Here is a 10400-nt window from a genome sequence, read left to right as displayed (position 1 = left end):
CCATCGCCCCGAACAACAGCTAGAGCAGATCAGAGTCCCAGCACACTGGGATGTTTAGATATGGTTTTAGACCTGTGTTCCACATTCCATATTTTTTACATTTCACTGCTCTACATACTGCTGGTATATTTGTAATGTTTATACTAGAGTATATCTTCCTCCTGTTTAATATGAACCTTTTCCTCTCATATCTATTTTATATCCAATTTATATTCTTCCGGGCAGCACGGTGGGGCAGTGTGTAGCACTGTTGCCGGACAGCAAGGCGGTTCTGGGTTTGAGTCCACTCTGTGTGGAGTTTGCATGTTCTCCACGTGTCAGCGTGGGTTCTCTCCGGGTTCTCCAGCTTCCTCCCACCTCCAGAAACATGCGCTTCAGGTTAATTGGCCGTTCAGAATTGACCGCAGGTGTGAGTGTGAGTGTGTGTGTGTGTGTGTGTGTGTGTGTGTGTGTGTGTGTGTGTGTGTGTGTGTGTGTGTGTGTGTGTGTGTGTGTGTGTGTGTGTGTGTGTGTGTGTGTGTGTGCTTGTCTGTGTCCGTGTGTGGCACTGCGGTGCATCGCAATCAGCATTTATCCCGCCTCACACCCTTTGCCAGCTGGGATAGGCTGCAGCTCCCCGCGACCCACCACGGGGTATGAAAGGGTAACACAAAATGAATGAATGGATGGATGGATGGATGGATGGTATGTTTTTCATCCTTCTTGTTTGTATGTCTGACTGCTGCTGCAACATGTGAATTTCCTAGTCTGTCTGTCCGTCTCTGTATCTCTACTGCCTGCATTATGGTATTTTTTTCTTATCCCTTATTGTGCTGTTTTTAGTGAAATGGAGATGGAGATTCTTTTCTTTGTATTAGAACAAGCTGAAAAGTGTTTGTCGTTCCTGAGGTTTTAATGCAGTGTTCCAGGACACACATGATGGAACATGGCCTTACTGCAAAGCGGCTTGCAGTTAATGTTGGTGCTTTGGATCTACTGATGGATCCTTGGTATCGGGTGCTGTCTGGGGTGCCCTGGCTGCCTCTTGGGGTGTGGCTCCCCAGGCTCTGTGATTGGCCGTTGGGACTTCTCAGGTTCTGGGCAAGCTGGAAATGAATGGTCATGATACCATCAATTACTCACTGTTCAGCATGCTCATTATTATACCTTTTTTGGTGTTTTGCATAAACTTCCTATTTCTCAATATATACAAAATACTGATCAAACAATCACAAAAGCAATTTATTTTCCAGTTTGAGTAAAATACAACAAAATGTCTAAACAAAGGACGTTAAGATATGTGATACAACACAATCTTATATACCTTGGCTTACATCGTTCTTGATTATACGTCGGTTTTCACAAAAAAGTGCAAGGAAAAATAAGAATCAAGTTTAGTTATGTTACTTATAGATGATAATAATTTCTGTATTTGTTTTATAATCATAAAAAAGGCTTTATCATTCATTCACCAATAAAGCATCTGCAATGTGTGTTACACATCACCAAATGACTATGCATAAATTTTGTTATTTTTTCTGTACTAAACACAACCCTTTTATTAAAAATAGGATTTGCAAGCTTAAAATAGATTTGCATTAATTAAATATTATAGAGATGCATTGAAAATAAAGTACAGTACAGAACTGGGAATGGTTATTTTTGACATACATCATATTTTGACTTGTGTCATACGTCTCTGGGAACCAATAAATGCGTGTGTGTGTGTGTGTGTGTGTGTGTGTGTGTGTGTGTGTGTGTGTGTGTGTGTGTGTGTGTGTGTGTGTGTGTGTGTGTGTGTGTGTGTGTGTGTGTGTGTGTGTGTGTAATTTGACTTTACAGGTCACACTAAGTTGTCACTGTGGGCATCATCAGTTGCACCATTGTTGCCTCCTCTACCGTTTTTCTTCCCTGCCAGGCCGGATCTTCAGCAGGATGACAAAGGACAGACAAACGCTGGAACGAGATGAGTGTATTGACACACTACCATAGCCATTGGAACATGGAACAACATTTGTGTAATTATTAGCAAACATACATAACATACATGTTAAAATCCATAAATGACTGATATCAATAGTCAGGGTGCAGCTATTGACTTCGGATGTGGTGACTAAAGATCCAAGCGAGTCCCTTTCTCAACTCTTTCTGGTGCCAGTTCTTTTCTACAAGCCATTGGCCCTTTTTAAGCATTGTTTTCAGTAAAAACAGCTTTCACTTTGCTTTTTCAAAACCGCCTGCTTTCATAAAACTGCCTCTTGCATACATATCTGCAAGCAAACCAAACTTGCTCTAGTCTGTATACCAAGCATTCGGTAGTGGTGTAACTTTTCAAACTCATTATTACAGGATAAAGGCACACTGGAAAACTCAAAAGTATGCAGGACAGTGGAAAACCCAGTAACATATTGGGTTGTTCTGGCCATTATAGGCTCTTGGACTGTGTATATAATAATGTTGGCGTATTTTTAGCACAGAGCAATACAGGGGACACTTTGGGTCTTCTTTTAGAGTGTTTGGGTTAGTAAACCTACCAGCACACAATGGAGTGTGTTGAATGATTTGAGGAAACATTCAGCATCTCACAAAAGAGAACAGTCTTCTAACCTGTCTGAAGGTTCCTGGTGTCAGACACATCTGTCCGACTGCCCACAGCGGCACCATGAGAACAGAGGAGAGGGTCATGGTCCATCCCAGTGCGTACGCCCAGTCAGGGTAAATGTAGTCTTTCACCTTGAGGTGCTTGTAGTCAACCAGGTAGAGGACAAAGGAAATCTGTGAAGAGGTTTTTATGTCAGGGTCATCCCGGTAATAAAGATAGTCCTACGTTCACTAAGGCGTAGTCACAATGGCATAAGTCTTGCATATCTTTGAATTTGGAGTAGGAAGATAATACCTGCTTGTTCATACAGTTGGTAAGTGTTGTAGCAGTACCTTTATGCTTCTGAAAACTTTGCTGACAGAGACAATTCTGAAGTAATTCCACTTGAGTCATTTGTAATCATACAATTTCCTCCGGGATTAATAAAGTATCTATCTATCTATCTGTCTATCTGTCTATCTGTCTGTCTGTCTGTCTGTCTATCTGTCTATCTGTCTGTCTGTCTGTCTGTCTGTCTGTCTGTCTGTCTATCTATCTTAACATTTCAGCTGGGCGTAGTCCTAAACATAAATTAGAGACAGAGAGAACTCTTCCTAGTGAGAGAAAGTCATGGAAGATGAGTCACACAAAGTCTTATGTGGGTTAGAAGTTGCCCAAAAAATTATTTACATAATGACATAACACATTGAAGAAATGTTTGACTATGAATGTTTTACTATGACAGTGTAACTGCTAGAGGATGAAGCTAAGGGTTAGTGCTAACTTGCTTGTGTGCTCATTGTGTATAGCTGTTTTGTAATATTTCCTAGAGGGAACATAACTAATCCAGCCTGGCTGAACATATTAAGAAATTCAAAATATCAAAATGGTATTTCAATATCTAAATTACTACAAGTCAGGTCTACAGATTAAATCCTGACTACACTGTATGTATTTTATGTATAATCAATGCTAACCGTGTCTCTGCCTCACCAGTGACAGCAGAGGAATGATGAACTTCCAGCTCACTCTGAAGAACACCGAAGGTCTATGTCCCGTCATGTCTTCAATGATGTTGGAAACACGCTCAGCGCCTGATGATGAAGTCCAAAGAGTTGTCAAAATCTCGGAAGGCAGGACCATTAGAATGGTGATATTTTAAATTTCTCTCATTGTCAACAAAATCAAAAGACAACTAGAACCAAGGCAGTCACAGACTGCAGCATCTGCAGCATGGCAAACACAGTCCTGGTCTGCTTTCCCCTAAATTCAAAATTTGACCCTGACCTTCTTGCATAGGTCAAAGATCAAAGCTAGTGCTCCCACCTACTGTCACTGATCAAAAGACTAGCTTTGATCAATGATGGTAGGTCAGAGCACTAGCTTTGATCTATGGTCTTACTCACACGGCCTTCTCCCTTATCTTTCTATCTTATCCGGTTCCTGAGTGTACAAAAGTTGAAATTTGACCTTGACCTAGTTTTCTCAAGGTCAAGGTCATCATCTCATTTTTATCCCCTTTGCTGCCTGAGTCGTGTGCTTTTGGTTCCATCTTTCTATCTGAACGGTTGTGAAGATATTTGGTGGATTCACTAACCAAGAGACAATCAGTGACAATAACAACACATCACCGCTTTGAAGCAGGATGTAAAAATTATTCCAAAACAATTCCACACGAACTAAGTGGAGGAGTTTGTGTGTTCATATAATCCTGGGTGCTGTATGTTGTCGAATGCATTGATGAATATTGATACTTGATCTTAACTGATAAACAAGGAAGGAAAGAAGATAGACCATTAAAATGCAATGTCGATTGATCAGTATCAGTATTAAGCCACCACTAAAAATAGGACAACTGTTTTCTAAAATTAAAATGACATGACACTAGATCTGTCTGACCATTTCTACAGTGTTCTCCAGGGATTTGAAGTCGATCCAGGGCTTTTATCAACAGTATAAATCTGTTCACTCACCAAAAATCCAGCCCAAAGCCATGCATTCACAAATAGCCATGAAATTCATACAGACTCTGGTCGAGCCGTAGAAGTCAATGAGATTGAAGACATAAATTCCTCCCTAAGGCAAAACAATATTGAGATTTGAATGGACACATTAATTAAAATGTAATATAACTTCTCATTTTGTTTATAGTGATGATTTTACTACAATATTCCTAATTACCTCAGTCACCACCGTGAGTTGCAATAGATAGAGTATTATACAGCCGATGAGGACAAAGATCTCGTGCCTCACTCGTAGACGGAATGACCTTGGAAACAAATCCTTCACTGTGCTGAAGATACTCTCCACTGCTACAAACTGACAGAAATGAAATTAACAATTTTGTTTGTGTCTAGATATCTACTTCAAATCAGTAGGAAATGGAAGTGAAAAAAGTTTTTACATGTGAGTCAACGCTCAGAAGAAACAGCATCAGGAAGAAGCAGGCGGTCCAGAACTGTGGTAAAGGCATCAAAGCTGTGGCCTGAGGGTACGCAATGAAGGCCAGACCTGGACCTGTGGAGGGACCGGGTTAGGGTTTGGGTTAGGGACGACAACATTCATTCATTCATTCACTCATTCGTTCACGTGTCTATTCATTCATTCGTCCATTCATTTCCTTTCATTCATTCATTCATTGTATTTCATTCAGTCAGTAATTTTTCCAAGTGCTGATTTGTTTGGGGCCCTTTCAAGCTGGGGCCAATGAGATGGGGCCAGTTTCTCACACCCACCTTCACATTCATGCCTATGTGTAATGTAGAGTCACCAATTTACCTCTATTGCCTTTTGTGGGAGGAAGCTGGAGAACAGAGAACGTGCAAATCCAACTACAGGGATCCCTCGTTCCTCGTGGTTAATGCGTTCCAGAACCACCCGGAAAAAAACGAAATCCACGATACAGCGACCAAGTATTTATTTGATCATTTACGGTAATTTAAACGTTTACGAACCCTCCCCATACTGATATTAAACCACCTTCTATCTGTATTACCTTTCCCCACACTCTTACAGACTTGTAACACCCCCGGTGTTTCTTACTGTGGGCGAGGATGCTACACTACATTACACTACACTTGATCATAGCCCAATATATCAAAATAATAAGTTACAGGGAAATAATAACTATCTCTTCATATAGCTGAAGTTGCGCTGAAGATAAACATACCAAGCATGGGTATGTTGAATCATTTTTAATGTGGTAATAGAGACAAATATCAAAGGTACCAAAAAACAGCCAGAATAGGTCAGGGTTCTAAGAGTTAACAAGGAACAAACTAGAACTGACAACAATCTCCCACTCGCACTCTGGCTCTTACGCCCCCGTCTCAGTCTCGCCAACACATGCAGAACACACGCACATAGGCCAACTCAGAGCAATTCACAACAACACGGGCTATCACAGACTGTTTAAAACTCTTTTGTATTAAAGAAAAGTAGTGGGAGGAACCGTGAGTCTGAATGCAGCGCACACACGGGTGCTGTCAGCCAATAGCATGCGCGTACAGTATCACGTGATGAGTAAAAATCTGCGATGTAGTGAAGCTGCGTATCTTAAAGCAGGAATAAGCAAAGAATTACTGTACATAATTCATTTAACAGTTAAATGTATTTCATAAAAAGCAATGATAAGCATGTTAAATTCATTCATTTTTACAACTGCTTCACCCTACGACCCCCGACAGCAGATGAAGTGGTTGCAAAAATGAATGAATGAGTGAATGTACTTAACATGTTTAACATTGCTTTTGATGAAATCTGCAGATATACTTTACCTGACTCGGTCACATTATCCACCGTAACACCCTGTTCATGAGCCATGAACCCAAGAACAGAGAAGACAGCAAATCCAGCGACAAAACTGGTTCCACTGTTCAGCACGCAGATCCAGAAACAGTCCCTGGGTCCACACAGAGACAGTAGAGCCTTCTTTAAGAGGCACCAATGTTAATGATACGTGCGGCTCTCATCAGTCTAACGCAAGAGCCACTTCACTTGCAACCAGCATCACATTCCTTGAGGTATCTGTCATGTACGTACTTGTAGCAGTTGTTGTGGTACTTATTATAGCTGCCCAGGACATTTAGAACCCCTGCAGTAAGACCGTAGGAGAAAAATATTTGGGAGCCTGCTTCTATCCAGACCTGCAACGTAATAGAAGGATGATTATGTACTGAAGTGTGAGTTCTGCTTGTAGCAGAGTCAACAAAGTACAAAATGGAGCAGTTATTCAAAAATGAGCCATAAAAAAGACAGGAGAATGTTTGCCTAGAGCCTTCTGGAAAAGCAAACTAAGTGTCTAAATCAATGCGAACAAAACCCAATTACTTGAGATGCATGTCAGCCTGTATACTGTCATAATATCCACCTGAAGGTCAGCCAGGCGGTTGATGTCTGGGTACAGGTAGTAGTAGATCCCTTCAGAAGCTCCAGGTAGAGTCAAGCCTTTAATGAGCAGGACCAGAAGCATCACGTAGGGGAACGTGGCTGTGAAATAAGCTACCTGAATGAAAAGAGCATTGTTAGAGGGTTCGTCAATAAAGTGATTGATAATTATTGGCACCAAACTGTTTCTACAGGACCTTTCCAGAGGATCTGACTCCTTTCCAGACACTGAAGTAGCAGAAGACCCAGCAGGCCAGAAGACACAAGGCCAGCTCCCATCTCACGCTGCCCAGCTCCTCAATGCCTCCAGACATGCCCAGCATCCTCCGTCTGAGGAGAGACAGATTTAACACGTAGGACTAAAAAGTAACATGAATTGTGTGGAGAAATACGTTGAAACACAAAACTTTTTGGCTTTATTTAAATTCTCTGTTGTCTTTAACACAAATCTTCAAACTCTCAGATGTCTCTCAGCAAAGCAGATTGAAAATTCAAACTAAGAACCAGAACAAGTGAAATACAAAATGCCTCCTGAAGTAACATGAAAACATTTCATATTGAGTTGGACTCACTCCCAGAACTCGACTGCTGCTGGAGTCCCTTTGGTCTGATTTGTAGTCACATTAGATGAATCAAACGTCGCGAGACAGTCAGCTGGTTTGAGGAACAGACAAGTTTCAGTGGGGATGACTGCATAGGATATTCTGGATGTGATGATGGGAATGTGTTTGTGTGTGTTATGCTGAAGATCAGGTGACACAAATCAGTGGTGGAAAACATGTTCAGTTCTCTTGCTAAAATTCAGCTAAAATAAGATAACAGGCAAACAAAGGCATGAAAGGCTCCTAATGTACATGCCTTGTGTGCTTGGTCATTATTTCTGAAAGCACCAGGTAGAAATCACACATCCTCCTTCTGAACTTGAGGAGTGGCTCATAGCTCTTTAGCATGATGTTTGCATATGACAAATACATAGTCCTAGAAATGAGATCAGTCATGATATCCAACATAGCATGATGGAAGTGGCCAGACCAGGGATGGCTGTGTTCTTGTGGTTGGTTCTACTTCTCTTCTCCCCTGCCTACCCGCCGACATATCCCTGTGAATTCTGCCTTCACAACAAATGCATTATCGCTAATTGTGCAGCTAGTTAAATGGGTTTTAATAGGTACCCATCGTGTTTATTAGATGAACTAAGAAACTGATTTAGAGACATACAAAACATTAATCCACAAAATATTAGATTGCTTTTTAGTTTTAGTGCTACAGTTATCAATAACTACAAAGAGTTAACTAACTAACTGTTAGAGTTAACTAACAAATAGCGTCTGCAACTACAACAACCTGAGAATGAATCTAAATCTCAAAACATTACAATACAGAGCAACTGAAAACAGTCACATAGAAGTCCTACCTGTATTCCAGGTGTTGTCACAGGAGACCCAGGGGAGCGTGGATCTGAATGAGAACACCAGGTAGAAGAGAGTCCACGCTTCAACTATGACATAGATGACTGTTGAGAGTGAAATTACCAGTTGTCCAACTCCAATTCCTTCAAGAGAAAAACACATTTTTGTGACTTTTAGAATACAGTGGTTTTATAATTCACATATTAGCATCAAACTTGTTAACTCGGATCAGCTCACCCTTTGCCAGTGGACACAACTTCCTCCAGCAGGTGATGAATCCTTCCTGAGTGTACTGACCCACTGAGATCTCCAGTAGAAACAGAGGTATCCCGGAAAATATAGCTAACAGACCATATGGCACCAAAAAGGCACCTGTAGGAGGATAACAGTCATACAGACATATAAGACCATTAAAGCATCAATGCTTTTCAACAATTGCATTGTACCAAAAACAAGTTTCAAATAGTCACCTCCACCATTCTTGTAGCACAGATAAGGGAACCTCCACACGTTCCCCAAGCCGACAACATTCCCTGCAACAACCAGAATATATTCTCTTTTGCTGGCCCACTTTCCTCGCTCTTCATCACTTGTCTGAATCTCGTTCTTTGTACTCTTCATCTCAGCTGCTACGATGTCAGCTGTTTCTGCTCTGACTGGTCTGTGCTTCTACCTCTGTGTTCACTGATGGGACGCTGCCTCATCGCCTCGATGACAAAACCAGTTCCACAACCAACATTGTGTCGTCTCCCTTTCTGTCAGTTGCCAGAGGTTGCATGAAATATCATCAAATCCAGACAAAGCAACTATTTAGGTTCACTTTGTTGATGACTGTTACTGTCACAAGTAATGAATTCCCACTTTGTGAAACTGCTGCAGCCGTAAAAACAACGAGTTCAAGTTTGGAGGAGTAATGTTGGAGAGATGTTGGTCAGTCTTACTGATGCTGTGAGATGATTTCACTCCACAGGTATACACATGTTTTTGTGTCTGGGGAAAGATGTGAATGATTGATGTCTTCATATATATCAAATACAATTTTCAGCCTAGATGGGGTCTGACCTTTCAATGCACTCTTGTGTTTATTACTCTTTTTAACTTTAAGAGGCTAGAATTGATCATTTCCTCATGTTGAAAAATTAAACAGCCATAAACCATTTATGAAGTATGAAAGAAGCCTTGGCTTTTTACAGTTAAAAGCTGGAAGGGTGAATGTCTCCTTAACCTGCTTCAAATGTAGCTACGTTCAGAATTTTATTTGAAATCTGCCATATACAGTGCTATATTTTCACTTTATTTACTTTATCATCACAGCTGAGTTAAACAGTTGTATATTCAAATTAACTTAGCTTCATCTGAATAATTGAGTAATTATATATGATTATCCTTTGGATATAGCTTGTCTTTTTTTGCCATATGAACCAGGTGTTGTCACAGATGACCTGGGGCAGCTGGGATCTGAATGAGAACACAGGGTTGAAAAAAGTCAATTACAACACAGGTAATTGCAGACAGTGAAAATACCAGGGCTCCATTTCCGATTCCTTCACTAGAAACAGCACTCCCAATTTAAATGATCAGAATGGGTTTTGTTTAGCTCAGATCAACTCACCCTTTTGCAGTAAACACAGCATTTTCAGTGGGTAATGAGTCCTTCCTGGTTGAGCTGACCAATTAAAAAGAGGTAGACATGCGTCTGCAGTGGAAACACTGACAACAACATGATGAGTTCAGATTAGTTTAATCAAGTAATGAGACATGAATGATGTTACTACTACTGTACTCTACAGGTAGTTGAGTAGAAATGTTCAGGTAGTAGAGTAATAACGTTCAGGTAGTAGAGTAGTGACGTTCAGTTAGTGGAGTAATAACATTCAGGTAGTAGAGTAATAACATTCAGGTAGTAGAGTAATAACGTTCAGGTAGTAGAGTAGTGACGTTCAGGTAGTAGTAACGTTCAGGTAGTAGAGTAATAACGTTGAGTAAGTAGAGTAGTAACGTTCAGGTAGTAGAGAGGTAACGTTCAGGTAGTAGTAACGTTCAGG

The 10400-nt window shown here is 40.8% G+C and overlaps 1 protein-coding gene across 1 annotated transcript; it reads right to left on the bottom strand.

Annotated features, from left to right (window-relative positions):
• Positions 1–1234: 1234 nt before the first annotated feature.
• Positions 1235–9466, bottom strand: LOC137612460 (sodium- and chloride-dependent GABA transporter 3-like). Its single transcript, XM_068340999.1, has 14 exons — positions 8826–9466; positions 8593–8727; positions 8361–8498; positions 7519–7600; positions 7144–7276; positions 6930–7064; positions 6602–6705; positions 6337–6461; positions 4965–5077; positions 4742–4879; positions 4534–4636; positions 3554–3654; positions 2587–2754; positions 1235–1935 (listed from the first exon to the last, which is right to left on the bottom strand). The coding sequence occupies exons 1-14, from the start codon at positions 8974–8976 to the stop codon at positions 1828–1830; spliced, it is 1734 nt and encodes a 577-aa protein (XP_068197100.1). The 5' UTR covers positions 8977–9466; the 3' UTR covers positions 1235–1827.
• Positions 9467–10400: the final 934 nt, after the last annotated feature.

The sequence above is a fragment of the Antennarius striatus genome, chromosome 18, assembly GCF_040054535.1.
Source record: "Antennarius striatus isolate MH-2024 chromosome 18, ASM4005453v1, whole genome shotgun sequence".
Classification (NCBI taxonomy): Eukaryota; Metazoa; Chordata; class Actinopteri; order Lophiiformes; family Antennariidae; genus Antennarius; species Antennarius striatus.
The sequence above is the reverse complement of the archived record's forward strand: the minus strand, read 5'-3'. Positions and strand labels throughout refer to the sequence as shown.

Bases quoted from the DNA above. Each gene is read 5' to 3' on its own strand.
- LOC137612460 (XM_068340999.1), bottom strand. From the start codon at position 8,976: ATGAAGAGTACAAAGAACGAGATTCAGACAAGTGATGAAGAGCGAGGA. The intron at 8,499-8,592 runs GTGAGCTGATCC...TTTCTCTTGAAG, and splicing joins GTTGTGTCCACTGGCAAAGG to GAATTGGAGTTGGACAACTG. The intron at 2,755-3,553 runs GTGAGGCAGAGA...ACCTCTTCACAG, and splicing joins TCATTCCTCTGCTGTCACTG to ATTTCCTTTGTCCTCTACCT.